This window comes from Ceratotherium simum, chromosome 9, assembly GCF_057802395.1.
Source record: "Ceratotherium simum simum isolate JZ-2026a chromosome 9, ASM5780239v1, whole genome shotgun sequence".
NCBI lineage: Eukaryota > Metazoa > Chordata > Mammalia > Perissodactyla > Rhinocerotidae > Ceratotherium > Ceratotherium simum.
The window spans coordinates 57564756-57581971 of record NC_141908.1 but is presented as its reverse complement, the minus strand read 5'-3'; the positions used below and the strand labels follow the sequence as shown (position 1 = coordinate 57581971).

The window sequence follows — 17216 nt, the reverse complement described above, 5'->3', positions numbered from 1 at the left end:
AAATTACATTGATTTTCACAGTTATGGGCTTACCTGCAACCTGCTGCTAATCACTCGTCATGCTAATCATGTCTTTAACTCTTTTTGAATTATTTCCACTTTACTAGATGCAGCAAGAACAAGGCACAGGCTGAAACTTGGAAGTACAAGTCACTTTGCTTTTCCTCAATTGATGTAGACCCTGCATGATTCTAAACTGGTCTTTGTTATATTTCTAAGGCAGTCACTTTCAAAATAGAGACATGTCCCCTAGATCTCCCTTTAGTTTGATTACAACTTCATTTATAAAATGTAAAATGATTTTCACAAAAAATCGTTCTTTAAGAAAATAATTAAACAATTCTTCATGAAACTGTTAATATTCATGAAACTCTGTAATTTAGAGAAAATAGCAACCTTGATCATTAATTAGAATAATCATTTCATTTATGATCAGTATAAGTTAAATATGTAGTGCCAGAATACATTTATAAACATTTTCCTATGTGCTCAAGTAGTTAAATGCAGTGATAAGGCAATACTGCCACCAAGAGGGAAAAATGTATAAACTCTGTTGATTAAGAGTTAAATTAGCTCCAAAAAATTTTCTCTTATGATAGTTGACCAACCCTTAGAATTATTGCTATAGATCAGAAACTGTCTTTTTTGGCTATAAATGCCAGAATTTAGCACCCAGATTCTTCAACTGATGCTATTACACTTTGGACATACTTAAAAAGCAATGAAAACTATTTTGGAAGAAGCCACTTTACCAATTTAATAAGAAACTATAGAATCCTTAGATTTCGAATGACCCAGTTCCCACAGTAACGCTAAGGATATTTAAAAGAAGTCCAGGGTACAATACAATGAGGATGAGGGTAAACAAATGCGGAGGAAGTTAAAAAGAGCTGTCCACACACCTTGACCCGCATGGCAGTTTCCAAAGTGCGTTGTACAGCCTATACCCAAAAAAGTTCCGCAAAAAGAGATACGAGGAAGCTTCCTTCTAGCCTGGAGATTCACAAGGCGTATGCACATGGTGAAGACTGTGGGAAGTCCTGCAGAAAAAAAAAAATGCTTTAATTTGTTTAGTCTAGAGTTGCACAAGCATTTTGATTACAGAAACCTTTCTTCGTTTAATACCTATTTGACATGTCCTTGTCCGCCAGAACTGGAAGTCCACAGACGTTTAGAGTTATGATTACCGTATTTGCCACGTCCTTTCTTTGGCTGTTCTTCTTTTCCTTTTTTTTTTTTTGGTGAAGAAGATCAGCCCTGAGCTAACATCTGTGCCAATCCTCCTCTAGTTTGTACATGGGTCACTGCCACAGTGTGGCTGACGAGTGGTGTAGGTCCGTGCCTGGGATCCTGGCCCACGAACCCGGGCCACTGAAGTGGAGAGCTTGGAACTTAACCACTATGCCATGGGGCTGGCTCCTCTTCGGCGGTATTTTAAGGAAGCACCTTCTGCTGTCTTAATTTTTTAATGTGAGAAGGTGGGGCAGGGCACAGAATTCTTTAGCGTAGAATGAAGTCTGATTCTCTTACAGAGTTACAGCAGATAAGAATAGGGCTCACTGACATTTAAAACAAATTACTTTCAAGTACGTTTTTTGCCCTCTGAATAGGTTATAGAGGCACACACTTTAAAACTCTGTCTTATAAATTACATACTGCCAGATTTTCCTTCCATTATTCAAATCTGATGACCCGGAGACTTCCTCATCTTGGCGCTCCTGACCTCTGTGGTTGGTTTTCAGGTCCGTGTCTCCGGCGGCACGTCAGATCTCCACGTCGCCCATCAGATCTGTTAAGTCTCCGTTACTCGTCCGTAAGACTCAGACACCCACCCTGGCCCCAGGTGCCGAAGTGCCTCCTCCTTGGAAGCAAGAGGGCTATGTGGCCTCAACTGAGGCTGAGATGAGAGAAACCATGGTGACAAGTGCTACTCAGATCAGGACAGAGGAGAGATGGGAAGGGAGATACGGGATTCAGGAGCAAGTGACCATCAGCGGAGCTGCGGGCGCTGCTGCCAGAGTGTCGGCCGGCGCCGCCTTCGCTGCAGGGGCCGTCACCACTGGTGCTGCAGAGGTACTGTCAGAGCTGCCTGGTTTCATTTTCCTTTCTTTCACGTCTGGTGTCTCCGACCAGAATCCTGCCATGAGCTCAGTCTGTATAGGTTGGAGGGGAAAGCATACAAACTTAAGAATGTAATGGAAACTGAAGACCAAATTTGGCTCATGCTTTGTAAAAGCATTTTTAGTTGGGATAAAGACTCCAATCTGAGGTTTGCATACAATACAGGTTTTAATGACACATACTATAACTCTCTTGGCAATGATAAATGGTTATGCACATGTCTATTTTACTGTAGGTAGCTCAGTTTCCATTGTGTTCTTGTATCTTCTACTGGGCGTGTCATTTTAAAAAGTAATATACTTGGTTATTTCCAATCCAGGTGAAACAAGAAACTGACAAAAGTGCAGCTGTTGCGACCGTTGTTGCTGCTGTTGATATGGCCAGAGTGAGAGAACCAGTTATCAGTGCTGTAGAGCAGACTGCTCAGAGGACAACCACGACTGCTGTGCACATCCAACCTGCTGAAGAACAGGTACACGTGCGCTGTGCAGCTGGGCTCTGCATGCAGAGACCCCGTGATGAGCCAATGCACAAACCTATTTGAGGACAGCACAGAGCCCAACATGGCCCAGACTTTTAGGACTTTGTGGGCAAAAGGTGGTCTGAGATACCAAAGCTGTTCAAGATGGGAATACCATAAGTACCGGTTCTATATCAGGCAGGTAGGCAGGCAAGAGTTAACTCTCAGAAAGTCAGTACAGGAGATAGACAAGGTAGTCAAAGTAACAAGGTGCCTCTGGGTTGAGTCAGGCAAAGGGTGGCCGGGAAGGTCAGCTGAACAAGAGGGATGTGTGTGCAGTCAGTGCTGGGGATCCAGACCCGTCAAATCCAGAGCTCAGTCGCTCCAAGACCCAGGCACGGAAACCGTTGTTTCAGGGCCGACATTACCTTTCTCTAAGCTTCCCCCAAAGACTTTTGCTTTTACTTTTCTCAAAACAAATGTGACACTAGATTCATGGCTGAAAAGTGTTATAAATCCGGGATAATTTCCCATCTCCTATTTGAATAGATTTTGTTATAGTTTGAAATCACTCTAGCTTTCCTCCTTATCCTCTCTTGTGTGACATTTGTCTTCATCCTGATTTATTATTGTAACTTTTTCTACAAGGAGCATTAACCTATTTCTTTCCTTTTCCCATGAAAATCAGATAAGAAAGGAGGCAGAGAAGATTGCTGTAACTAAAGTAGTAGTGGCCGCCGATAAAGCCAAGGAACAAGAACTAAAAAGAACCAGAGAAGTAATTACGACAAAACAAGAGCAGGTGCACGTAACTCATGAACAGGTGAAAATGGTTTTTGATGTGAAATTATTGTTGTTATTACCTGTGTCAATGCATATAATAATGTTTACTGTGAAGGGTGTTGTTTCTTGGGCAACATGGTTGTTATCGCACTAAAAAGATCTCCTTGTATCTGTGTATTCCTGGGTACTGGATACCAAAGTCCCTTAGAGTCACCAAATGCTTCCATTGTGTAGACAAAAGGGACCTCTGTGAACACTAACTGGGGGTAGAAACAGGGCTCTCATCTACATTGATCTGGGGATGCACTAACTAACATGTGACTGTGGGGAAGGTAAAACCAGGAAGAAGTAGATGCTGAGATAGGAACAGGGAAGAGTGGAAAAGAACACCGAACACACATTGCTTTAAACATAGCTTAGCAACTGCTCTCTAACTCCTTAGGAGAACATTCGAATATGGATTTGAAGTGGGATGGACAGCATGGCCTTTGTAGGTCAGATGACCAGAAAAAGTGAAAAAGACAGCCCGATGATTGGAGGCATTCAAGTACAGATTAGAAATGGCCAATTGGTAGGGCTGTTGGCCAGTGGAGCCAGCTGTCAGTAGGTGGTTTGAGATGATGAACTTTCAAGTCTCTTTCAACGCTGAGATCCTGAATTTCAGTGATGATGTCTGAGAATGGCAAAGAGGCAAATGGGGAAAACTGTCCTCCCCACATACCTTAGCAGTCCAGATCCAAACACAGCATCCTTCAGTGGGTTAAGGATTTGGAAAACATTTGCCTGCGATATGTACAAAACTTTTCTCCCCATAATGTCTCAATTTTAGAAAAGTAAGTCTTGATGTTCCAAACCATCATAATATTTAGGAAAATTTTCAAAGCAAAAATATCATATAAATGCAGATTATAAATTGTCTATACTTGATTTCTCATATATAAAATAAAAGAGTCATACAAAATTACTTCTAAGGCCTTTCATTCTAATATCCTATGCTCTAAGATCACCTTTAGATGACAGAGTGGCGTAGAATAATATTGCCATATATCCATTTATCAAAATTGGAAGTCTTTTCCAAGAAGACGGCAACTCTCTGATTCAAAGTAAACAGAGTTGAATCCAATTTTTTTTCTCTAAGCAGCATAACTTATGGTTTAGGCAGAGAAAGAGCATGGTCATATTAATGAAAATGAGAAGATTGATTTTATTTAGTGATATTCTTTCTTTCAAAGTCCCATTTTGTTATATTTAACAAACATTATGTTACTTCCATTAGAGATCAGGAGATAATAAGGTTTTGTTTTTATCATTCATTTCAGATAAGAAAAGAAACTGAAAAAGCATTTGTACCAAAAGTAGTAATTTCCGCAGCTAAAGCCAAAGAACAAGAAACTAGAATTACGGGAGAAATTACTACAAAACAAGAACAGAAACAAATAACTCAAGAGAAGGTAAGTCCCATTTTGTAAATACCTTGTAGTTTGTTCACAAATATCCCGTTCCAGCCAGCTGTATGCACCCTAAAACCAAAACCTCTAAATGGAGGAGTCTTATGTGTGTATTTTCTTTTTGGTTTCTCTATGTTGAGTATTGAAACTCTTTCATGATGGAAATTCTGTTCTCATTGCACAATTTTCCACTCATTTGATCAGTTGTGGTGAGATTGTCTATTTATTAGAACACTTTGGGGCACATCTACGACATTTCTAGAAGATTATTAAATGGAAGATAGATATCACCCCAGTCCAGTTACCCACTGGTATAGTCCGATTTTCTATGCATAGCTGAATCCTCAGTCACTTAGAGTGTAACACACAAACTACATAGTTGTAAGACACATGCGTGCACGCACACACACAGGCACACACCAGCTGCGAACGCTCCAACTAAGCATCAAGGGAAAGTGAGGAAATTCTGGATGTCAGGGAAGATCAGTACTTCGAAAGTGCCCTAATTACGGTTGATAAACAGTGACCTGGAAGCATTGGCTCTTTTTGTGCCATAGAGCCATGTGGGAACAACCTCAATGTCACCAAAATCCACTTCTCTCCCATGTGTGAAATCAAGCCTTAAGGTGTCAGGAAAGAAGCATCTATTTTGATTTCTTTCGTGTTCAGGGGGGCACCTGTGCTCACCTCTCTTCATCTCAGCTCTTTGCTGATCCCAGAGCTACTTTTTAAAAAAGGTCCTACTGAGAACACTGTGTACTTAAAAGGCTAGTCAAAGGCTGTTGGGTGAATTTCCCTCTCCTGGTAGTGAGTGAGAGACTTTGAATGCACAAGAACCATACGTGGCATAATCAAAGGCATAGAAATCCCTGTTGCCATTGCAATGCTGGTGACTGGCAAGTTCAGCTGACTATAGTTTTCCAGCCATTTGCCAGTAGTCGCTCACTGGCACTAACATATCAACATGTCTCAAAGATGAGACCTTTTCGGTTTCTAGGACAAATTGCTAAGCGGCAGGTGGGCAGAAAAGAAGCCCATTCTTCAGGAAAACAAAAAAAAGTTCTGTGTTTTAGACACCAATGTAGGCCCTTAAAGTGGAAATGTGATATTTTCTCTCTCACCATTAAGCATTCTGTATTCTCCCGAATGTTGCAAGGATATCTTGCCATTTCTTTTGTGCCTTTTGAAACTCAAATGTTTATCTTACTCTGAAAATCAGATAAGACAGAAAGCTGAGACAGCTGCGTCCATAGTGGTAGTTGCCACTGCAGAGTCCACAAAACTAGAAACAACCCTGGGAGCTCCAGAAGAAATTGCCACACAACAAGATCAAATGCACATAACTCACGAAAAGGTGACGGCTTCCTGCTGGTGTGAAATGCACTCTTGTATCGTTTCATTTGCAAGCCACCTACATTTCCATCATGGGTCTTAATCATCACTTTTTCACCTCCTCCTCTTCTTATAACTCAGATAGAAACCTTCAAAATCTCTCATGCCCTTTTGCCACCTCTCTTTCTAGCTTTCACTGCCACGTTTCATTCCTAACTTTTGGACTTTCTTTGGACTGTTACTAATATGGTATTATAATTCACTTTAATATTTAATATTTTCCTATTGAAGACTCCAGTGTACAAGTCTATTGATAAAATGCAATATTATATGTTATTTATGGCTCTACTGGAATTTCCTATAGATTGTAATAAGAATAATGTGAGAAAGAGAAATGCATCCTATATTCTTTATTGCTAATCACATTTTTTCTTTTAGACTAGACTTATTTTGATGCTGTTACCAGTGAAACAGTATGGGTGATCAAAGTACCTCAAATGATATATTCAAGTGTGATTAAAATGTCCCTGAATAGGAAGAAATTTGCTTACTTTCTCAGTTTTGACTTGTTTCTTTTATTAGAGGCTGTATGAAATTTAACGACCGTTTTCTCATTTCTTTTTTATCATATGACCAGATAATGAAAGAAACTAGGAAAACAGTGGTACCTAAAGTCATAGTTGCCCCACCCAAAGTCAAAGAACAAGATTTAGTATCAAGAACTAGAGAAGGCATCACTACCAAAAGAGAGCAAGTTCAAATAACTCAGGAAAAGGTGAATACAGATATTTGAGATGGGAAAAATTCATCCTTAAACTAATTTCTAGTAAGCCATTAACTACGATGTGGTATGAATTATTAATCTGTATTTTCCTTTTTGAATCCCAAACTAAAACCAAAGTGGTACATGTGTGACTTCTGACTATTAATTTTTTCTGCACATTTGATTTTCATCAGTCTGTAACATTTGTAATTCATTTTATTCACCGTTATTCTTTGCATGAACGTTAGCATTTTTAGCCTGATTTTTTAAAAGCAATATATGGAATCATCTGGACTTTTTTTTAATAGTTAACATTTCTAAGTTTTGTGATTCCCAGTCAGTATATGCAAACATTGCCAAGTGAAAGTTAACTTTCCTATGTAGTTAACCCTGAATAACTTCATTTTGCATCCCCACTAAGAGCGGGGGAAGGGTCATAGCGTGTGTGCCTGAAGCCCTGTACATTTAAACCTTGATTTTACTGTAAAAATCAGATGAGAAAGGAAGCTGAGAAAACTGCCTTGTCTACAATAGCAGTTGCGACTGCTAAAGCCAAAGAACAAGAAACAATACTGAAAACTAGAGAAGGAATGGCTACTAGACAAGAACAAATCCAAGTTACTCATGAAAAGGTGACGATTGCTCTTCCGAGTGTGAAATCCCCTATTATAATACATTAACACCAAATCTCAGAATTTCTTATTATGAGACACTTTTAACCTAATTTATTTTTTAGATGATTAAACAATTGAAAGCTAAAAAGTCAAATTATTTATTATTGTTAATATTACTACATATTCCTTTCCCCACTGATCTCTTCACTATTATTTTCCATTTTTATTATTAACGTAGAAATTCTTCAGAAGTTAATGATTGAAATTGCATGCAGGCTAATTTTAAGGTACTTCATGAACATAAACAAATGTATAAGTAAATGATGAATCTTACCTACTGTCAAGAAGATGTATGTTTTCAGGGGGTCATAAACTCAGTATATTATGTTGTAAAGTATGGACTTATTTCAGGAAATTACCCATAATTTTCTTCATATGAAACTTTATCTTTTTTCCCCCTGCAAATATCAGATGAGAAAAGAAGCTGAGAAAATTATAGTGCCTGCTGTAGTAATTTCCGCTAAAGCTAAACAAGATGCGATATTAAAATCTAGAGAAGGAATTATCTAACCAAAATAAATACACATAAGCCACGAAAAGTTTATTAGTAGCATCTATTTGTGGCTATGAAATTTCCATGAATTAATTTACTTCCCATGACTCTGTCATTTACCTCAAATGAGCTATCTACATAATTTTCGTATTTATTGCTACTATAGCATTTGGAAATACAGTACTTTTCAATTTCTTTAGTGTCATGGCTGAATCCTGTCTATATTTCCCTCAATGTTTTTTCTATCTTTACATCTTTGTTTTTTGCCTAAGACGTGATTTAAGATCAACTTTTTAAACATTTACCCAAGTCTAATATTGAATGGCATCTTAGCCTTTCAGAAATCTCGTCGATGACAGAAATTCTAATATATAACATACTTCTTGAGTGATTATTTTTAAATTTGTGTTTGTTCTGAATCACCTAAATTTGACTATCTTATTTTTGTTGTTAAAAATTAGATAAGAATGGAAGCTGAGAAAATATCTATACCCAAATTAATAGTAACCACTTCAAAATCTACTGAACCAGCCACACTGCCAAGGACTAGAGAAGGATTTGCTATTAAGCAAGAACAAATACATCTTTTTTGTGAGGAGATGAAAACAGATGCTGTGGAGGTGAAAAGTGTTGTTTCATCCCATTTCATCATCAGCTCTCATAACTTTTCATCCATCATGAGTCATTGTGCTCCTAGTGTTCCATTTAATTGCTTAGCTGATCAACAAAACATTAGAGATGATTAGATTCAGTCCAGTTTCTCCAGTGGAACAGTTAGCATTTCTAGTTGTGAAAAGCCAGATTAAATAACACTTTTTTTGTGTGTCTCCTAAGTTAATTCTCAGCCTTTAACTGGTATGAGTTGGAGTCTCCTATTCCTCTTTCTGCTTATCTAGGTTCCAAAAATATGAGGGATGTGAGAATCCACTAAGAAACAAAAGCAGCTATCAGCATCGAGTACTTATTTGTGGTTGTCCAAACAGCATATGTATGTGGATTTGATATTCATTAACTCAGGAAAAAATACATAGATGCTTCCCCAATTTAACATATCCTGTTCTAATTAAGATTCTCTTTTTGCATAAGTTTTAAATTAAGAACAAGATTTGTATATTTCAGTTGGCAAATGACAACAAGGATGAGTTTTCTCATCCTTAAAATAAATAAAATTAAAACTCAACCTGACTACCTAGTAGGTGGGTTGAAAGTTTCAAATGAGATATAACGTAAGCGCAATCACTCTACTATATTTGTGTTATCTGTAGAAGATGTTCACACTTTAAAACATCTATAAAATCAAAGTCAACTAATGGCCTATATGGTTAAAAAAAGAAACAAATAAACAGATGAATAAATTTAACTTACCTAAGCCTCACATATGTTTAACAGTTTCTTCTAAAAGGCAATCTAAAGTGAAGATGGTGTTTCAATCTTTCAAGGCAGGTTAGATTGTGGCTTCCTAGAAGGAAGCACTGGCTGAAGCCCATGATCACTAAAGACCCAATTCCATCTCAAAAAACCCTCATTTATCTCTTAAATGGTTCAGATAATAATTTTAACAGATATACAGGTAGAGTACTTGAAAAACATTTCAGATGCAATCTAGATTCTATTTACAGCAACAGAAAAGAAAATTGGACATTAATAAAATATTCCAGCATTACTTTCAAAGAGCACTGATGGACATGGTGATGTGATGTTTACAATACGCTATTTCCAAGTATTGCCTAGAATCATAACATGTAAGCCATATGAGCTAGTTTGCTCTCTTTAAAAGAGAAACATCTTTGCAGACTGTGTTCCCATTTATGTTAATCAGATTCGTGGAAATGAGAAAACAACATTTCTGTTTCCTTCTTCACTTTAATAATGAAAGAAGTTTCATTACTATTCACTTTAATAATGAAAGAAATTTCATTATTCCCAGTAATAATGAAAGAAAATTGAACTTCACTGTGAAAGGTTGTTCTCTTGGATCCAAATATGATAACACTTTCATTTTAATCACAATATCTTCATTCACATGTTTTAAGAAAGATATTTTCTAATAGATTAAAAAAGTCTTATCCCTAGGGAACTGTAAGTAAATTAATATGCTCACTGTGTGTTATGAGCTTTTGTGTTATCTCAAATTTGCATGCAAGTGTACAACTCTAGCAACTGATTTTTCTGGATGGCACTATGACAGTATTTGAGTGCATTTTTATTGTCGTCATCGTTGTGTCAACAACAGACTAAATGATTGACAAGATAATAAAAATAATCAATGAAGATAACCAGCCCCAAAGTTCTGATTTCCCAAGTGCTAATGGACCACTTGTCTCAGACAAAAGACTAGAAAAACTCAAAATCTCCTTACTATTTTGTATACATCTTGTGTTGTCCTATGCTGTGTCTGTAGGATTTAATGTCTCATCTAATTAAGCAGGTATATATAGAGTGTATGTGACTAGATGTCTATACATTATAATAACCAATGAAATATTAAGTTCCTAATGCATTTCTGAGTTACATTTCTGGATACATTAGCATAGCTGTATAACATGAGTGCCATCTGCCTATCATGCCTTTAGGCATTTGTCTGTCCTTGATGATCCTAGGAGGAGATGTCCCAGCCTGACTTTGGCAATACTATGTATTAATTCTGGAAACCTTGTCTCCAGGTGGACGTTGGGAAAAAGGCAGAAGCTGTAGCAACAGTTGTTGCTGCAGTCGACCAGGCCCGTGTTAGAGAGCCCAGAGAGCCCGGGCACCTGGAAGAATCATACACTCAGCAGACCACTTTGGAATATGGATATAAGGAGCATGTTTCTGCCACAAAGGTAGCTGAGCATCCCCAGCGTCCCGCCTCAGAACCCCACGTTGTCCCTAAAGCAGTCAAGCCTAGAGTAATCCAAGTTCCTTCTGAGACTCGTGTCACAACTACTGATCAAATGGGAATGCACATATCATCACAGGTGAGTCTGTACCCACTGATTTTTCACCCTATTCACGGGAAAGCAAGCTTAACTGCTGTGGTCATCTGGTGAACAGTGGTATTACTGAGTTTCATTTCAATGCAGATCAAGAAAACTACAGATCTAACAACTGAAAGATTAGTCCATGTGGATAAACGCCCCCGCACAGCAAGCCCTCACTTTACCGTTTCAAAAATTTCTGTTCCTAAGACAGATCATGGATATGAGGTAAGAAGTTAAAAAGCATGACAAAGAAATGTTTAGCTCAAAGGATATAAGTATCTAGTGTGTGATGTGGAGTATCTTTGGCATAGGTCAATGTGGGCCTCTTTTTGGTGACGTCTGTTTGCATTCATGGTGGACTCAGAGGTCCCTAAAATTCTGAAACCTGCCCAGCAGGGTGACCCTAGAGTAGCAGGTGGTTATCTTACAACTCTGAGAAGATGCAAACCTGTACAAGCTTCTCTCCGTTTCACACGTTGTAATGGGTGGTGTATTACACAGTTTCGTTTTTCTTATGCTGTGAGACATTTCAGAGTGACTGAACTGAGAATGTATATCAATAATAAAGACAGACGTTGAGAAATCGTATATTTGTATATCCACATAGCAAGAGGGAGAGGGCATCTTGTGGGGTGGTTGGTTGAATTGTGGAATCACACAACCCTGAATTAGTGTCCTAGCTCTGCCCTTTATTAGCTCTGTCATCTGGGGCAAGATAATATATATAAAAACCTTAGCAAACTGAAGCATGTAATAACCCTCAAGTCGCTATTGTTCTTATAATACACACCCAAGACATAGAAACCAAACGTTATGTGCCTTCAAAGAATTGTAAGGTACATTTAATAGCTGTGTTTGGGATAGTACCAAATTACTATTGAAACCAAATAAGCATAGTTAACAAGAGAATAAAAACAATAAGGAAGACTTTAAAATATGTTTCTGGACCTTTCACAAAGATTTGTGGCTAAACCTAAATGTGCTATTTTTAAATAATTCTTAGGAATTTACCAAGTATCTTAATAATTTCTTGATTTTAAATTTCCCACTGTGGTATTTTTTAATTTCCCACTGTACTATTTTTGGGATGGTTAAGTGAAAATTCACAAGTGAGCTTTAGAAGACCCTCAGTCCCTTTATGATGAGAGCATAAAATAAGGAGCTCTTAATATAACTCTAAGAAAGATATTTTCAAATATATTTTACAGACTGGCGGGAATGGCAATGAACTTTATAACTGGCTTATCTCTCACTGACTTTTCATTAACTGTAAGAGTAATAATGAGAACATTAAACAATGGACCATATAGAAAATAGACTCCGACTCACCGTAGGCATACTAGCGGTGAAGCACTTTTGAATGATGACTCGGATGACAATAAACTGACTTTATTTTCTGACTTCGTTTCCATAGGCATCAATAGCTGGTAGTGCTATTGCCACATTACAAAAAGAGTTGTCAGCCACATCTCCTGCTCAGAAGATCACCAAATCAGTGAAGGCACCCACAGTGAAGCCTGCTGAGACCAGAGTGAGAGCAGAGCCCACCCCCTCGCCCCAGTTCCCCTTCGCTGACACACCAGAGACTTACAAGAGTCAAGCTGGCATTGAAGTGAAAAAGGAAGTAGGGGTGAGCATCGCTGCTGAGACCATCCGTGAAGAGCACTTGGAAGTACTGCATGGGCGTGAAGTCAAGGTTGGTCACCAGATTGCATGCTGTTTCTTGATCCATTCCCATCAAGCAGGGCCAGGCGCTTGCCTTTCTCCTCTACCATGCCCAGACTTAATTTTATTGAGCATGGTGTAGGTCAGAGCTCTTTTTCTCAAATTATTTTTATAATCTTGCACGTGCTAGGAGTTTATGAGATTTCCTCTGACTTCCTGGGCATTTTGTTACATCCTTTGTGTAAATTGCAGGTAACAGAAACAGCAAGAGTACCTGCACCTGTTGAAATCCCTGTTACTCCACCAACTTTGGTCTCGGTAAGTAAAGTTGATAGTGTTGGACCATAGGCGTCCTGGTCAAATAATTTTAATATATGTTTGCAAAGATCAGTTTCTCAAACTGGGAAATGGTCTTAGTGAGTCTACAAATACTAACTTTAAGACCATACACCATTTGGTAAGGAAAAGGGGGAATTCTGTGGGCAACCGTCAGTCATGTATTCTACAGATTTAATGAGTTTCCATTATGTGTAAGACATTATTGCCAGAGCTATGGAGATATAAGGCCCAATACAGCCCTCTTTGAAATCTTTGTCTTACTGAGAGAGAAAATATACATAAACAGGCATAATAATATATAGAATGTGATGATCACCTCAACAGAGGGAAGAGCCAGAGAAAGGGTAGATTACCTCCAGTTGCGGATAGCCTGGAAACTTTGTTGAAGAGGCAGCATTTGCTGCTGAGTCTTCAAACTTTGTTGGGATGTGAATATGTGAGAATAACAGAGGGTACAGAATTGTCCCATTGTGTGGTAGTAGTTCCACCTTACGAACTTGGAAATGCCTTACGTTTCTTTCAAATTGGGGATATTCCAATTTCCAAAGGAGTCTCTTTACTAATATTTCTAGAGTCCTGATCTTAAAAAACCATTTTACAGCAATTAGAATGTGCAAGCTCAAACCCCCACATTTGTTATAATGTATAGAGATGATTAATGAATATGCCCTTGTACCAATAGATCCTTTTCGTCTCTCTTCAGGGCTTAAAAAATGTGACTGTCATAGAAGGTGAATCTGTCACCTTGGAGTGCCACATCTCTGGATACCCATCCCCAAAAGTGACATGGTACAGAGAAGACTACCAAATAGAAAGTTCCATTGACTTCCAGATAACCTTCCAGAGTGGAATTGCTCGTCTTATGATCCGCGAAGCCTTTGCGGAAGACAGCGGGCAATTTACTTGCAGTGCTGTGAACGAAGCTGGGACCGTCAGCACATCCTGCTATCTAGCTGTGCAGGGTTAGTGGCCGCACCGCCTCTGTCCTTCCACACGTGCCATCACTCTTATGGTCACTTCTTTCCACAATATGGTTTCCACATACCTTGTAATGATATTCCCTTTTGGAATTGGGGAGTAAATTATGGGGTCAACTTAACTGTCATGCTAATCAGAGGTCACTTGACTTAAATGAGAAACTTCTGTCTTTTTCTAGCATCGGAAGAGTTTGAAAAGGAAACAACAGCTGTGGCTGAGAAAGTTACCACAGAAGAGAAACGGTAAGACATTCATTTGCTAATGAGCTTTCTTTATAGTACAGTTTTGATTTTTCAGTCCCTTTAGTATTGGCAAGTTGCAATCCAGAAGCTAATGTGAAGGGAATTCTCTTTCCAGCTTTGTGGAGTCAAGAGATGTGATAATGACTGATACCAGCATCACAGAGGAAATAACAGGGCCCGGAGAACCTTCGGCTCCTTTCTTTATTACAAAACCAGTGGTCCAGAAACTGGTGGAAGGAGGGAGCATTGTGTTTGAATGCCAAGTTGGCGGCAACCCAAAGCCCCATGTCTACTGGAAAAAATCTGGGGTTCCTCTAACCAGCGGATACAGGTATTTTGATGGCTGAATGATAGAGTTCTCTATCTTTTGTAAGATATGTATATGAAGCCTAGAGAGAAGTAGAATTTACTTACCTCACCAGCCCCCAAATATAGGCTCTTCCATTACGGAGCCTTCATGGTGTGTTTGAGATATTTTCACATTTTTGTACAAAGTCTTATGGAGAAACAAAGGTGGATGGAAGATATATTTCTTTATATTCTAGTTTGATTCATTTATAGTGCTAATGAAATAGAGAAAATGTGAATTTTTACACACGAATGCACACACACACATGTTCTTCCAGAAAAGATCTGAGACAACTTTTAGTAAAAATACATAGTAATGAAGTCACTAATAGGTAAAAGAATAAGGCTCATGCAATGAAGAAGAAAGCTAGTTATACATGAAAATCTATGCTAATAAATTTGTTTCAATTGAATATAAAATTTAGCTTTGAATTTCCTGCAACTTAAAACAAAAAGGAATAATAATCTGAATATGATTATCTAAAAATGTTGCTATCATATCTTAATAAGAAGAAATATAGTGTACCAGATGCTTCATACTGAAATATTTTAAAGGAATTTATTGTTTTGATATTAATTTAATCTTCAAATGAAAAAATGAACAAACTAATAAACAAAGAGAAAATACCTAAGTGTTTAAATGACCTCATCATTTCCCAACGTAAATACTGAAGCCCTTATTTCCATATGGTTGATTCTAGTCGTATTATATTCTATTATTTATTTTAAAGAATATATGAACATTATTTAAAATGAAAATTGTAAGTTGTTTGGCCTCCATTACTCATGTCCATGCATTTTCCTCAATTTTCAGCAATTTTTTATTATATTTTGGAGATTAGTCACATGTTTAGGATCATTGAATTTTATACCACAGATCCACATAAGGGTTATTCTGCTCACCTAAGGGTTATTTATGACTGAATTTTTTGTTTGTTCATTTCCATAAAGATACAAAGTGAGTTACAATATACAAACCGGTGAGTGCAGACTGGTGATTTCGATGACATTTGCTGATGATGCTGGAGAATACACTATTGTTATTCGTAATAAGCATGGAGAAACTTCTGCATCTGCCTCCTTGCTTGAAGAAGGTAAGTGCAACTCTAAGCATTTCCTATGTGCATAAGAACAGAAATGCAGGGAAGTGGCAGTGGCATGTGTTTGTCAAAAGGCCTGTGGCAGTATCCCGAGTCTGATGCTGGCTCTGTCCTTATCTTGCCTTCAGCCGTAAGGGATATGTTTTAGACCACATAGCCTCAAAAACCATACTGGTGTTAAACTTCTGAAGTTCTGGCAATAGTTTCTATTTGGTGCATCCATTTCTAGGCATATTATGCCTTTGAAGTTGCAGGAATTCTAAATCCAGTTGCCTTCCAGATTCACGCAGATGACACTAGTGAGTGCAATGAAGACAAATGCAAACTGGAGAGTATATGCCCTGCCTCAAGGAGGCAGTAGCACCTCACCTCTAATGTGTTGTTGCCTGGTACACACATGTACCAAGCTCAATATTGCTAGGGCTTCTGATATTTTACATAAAAGCTGGAAATCAGGATTTTCAATATTCATAAGTAATTTGAAAAAAAAAAATGTAATAGCATTCAGGCCAAACAAAATGTATCTGTGGTCGCCATTATCTTTGCTTAGTTGCTCACGTTTACAGTGGACCATCACACACTCTGTCTCACTTGATCTGCACAACACCCCTTAGAGAAAGTTATGATATTATCCTCATTTAGCAGAAAAATCACTCAAGACCCAGGAAGGTAAATGAATTGCCAAAAGTCACACAGCAGATTGGGAAGAGCTCTAGGATAGATCCCAAAGGACTGAGTGCTAATATAAAATTCTTTCTACAGTAGTAGTGGCTGATTTGACTTGTTAGTGTAAGTTTGGTTTTGAAATTCAATCTAATAAATATCTATTGAGCACTTTGATAGTAAAATTTGGAAAATCTGGCTTTTGTTATCAACTTTCCCTAGTGTAGGGCTTGCCTGAATGAACAGTGGTGTGAAGGCTTTTTCGTAAGAACGTAAAAAGTAACTTATGTTCTTAACTCCTAGCTGATTATGAGTCACTGATGAAGTCCCAGCAAGAAATGCTTTACCAGACGCAAGTGACTGCATTCGTGCAAGAACCTAAAGTTGGAGAAATGGCACCTGGATTTCTATACCCTGAGTATGAAAAAGAGTATGAAAAAGAACAAGCCTTAATTAGGAAGAAAATGGCCAAAGATACTGTAATGGTCAGAACTTTTGTAGAAGACAAGGTGAGTACAAAAATAATGACCAAGTGAACCATTTCATAAATTACACTTTCCTCCCACAATACCCCTCTTTTTGTTTGATATTTTCACTTTCAAGTCATGGGGTCAGGGTTAGACTACTACCAGTAGGTCCAGGTTCACTGCTGACAAATTTCCTTCATCTTCATGACATATTGCAAATATGACTTTAGAAATAGGGATTGCATATATGCAACAAAATATGACTTTAGAAATAGAGATTATGTATGCAGGAAAAGACAAATATTAGCACGACCAAGTTCATTACCACCAAGATCCCTTCATCTGTAGGGTGAACATCTCAAATGTAACCCATACTTTTA

The 17216-nt window shown here is 38.0% G+C and overlaps 1 protein-coding gene across 1 annotated transcript in view; it reads left to right on the top strand.

Annotated features, from left to right (window-relative positions):
- The window catches only part of TTN (titin), a 271430-nt gene that overhangs the window by 9846 nt on the left and 244368 nt on the right, over positions 1 to 17216 (top strand). The window contains exons 7-22 of the mRNA XM_087435440.1: positions 1743 to 2073; positions 2441 to 2593; positions 3270 to 3404; positions 4684 to 4815; positions 6032 to 6166; positions 6782 to 6919; positions 7402 to 7539; positions 10738 to 11031; positions 11137 to 11259; positions 12449 to 12730; positions 12952 to 13017; positions 13742 to 14000; positions 14195 to 14258; positions 14374 to 14589; positions 15558 to 15700; positions 16673 to 16878. Of these exons, the coding sequence (XP_087291566.1) occupies positions 1743 to 2073; positions 2441 to 2593; positions 3270 to 3404; positions 4684 to 4815; positions 6032 to 6166; positions 6782 to 6919; positions 7402 to 7539; positions 10738 to 11031; positions 11137 to 11259; positions 12449 to 12730; positions 12952 to 13017; positions 13742 to 14000; positions 14195 to 14258; positions 14374 to 14589; positions 15558 to 15700; positions 16673 to 16878 (2815 nt within the window). The remainder of the gene's footprint in view (positions 1 to 1742; positions 2074 to 2440; positions 2594 to 3269; positions 3405 to 4683; positions 4816 to 6031; positions 6167 to 6781; positions 6920 to 7401; positions 7540 to 10737; positions 11032 to 11136; positions 11260 to 12448; positions 12731 to 12951; positions 13018 to 13741; positions 14001 to 14194; positions 14259 to 14373; positions 14590 to 15557; positions 15701 to 16672; positions 16879 to 17216) is intronic.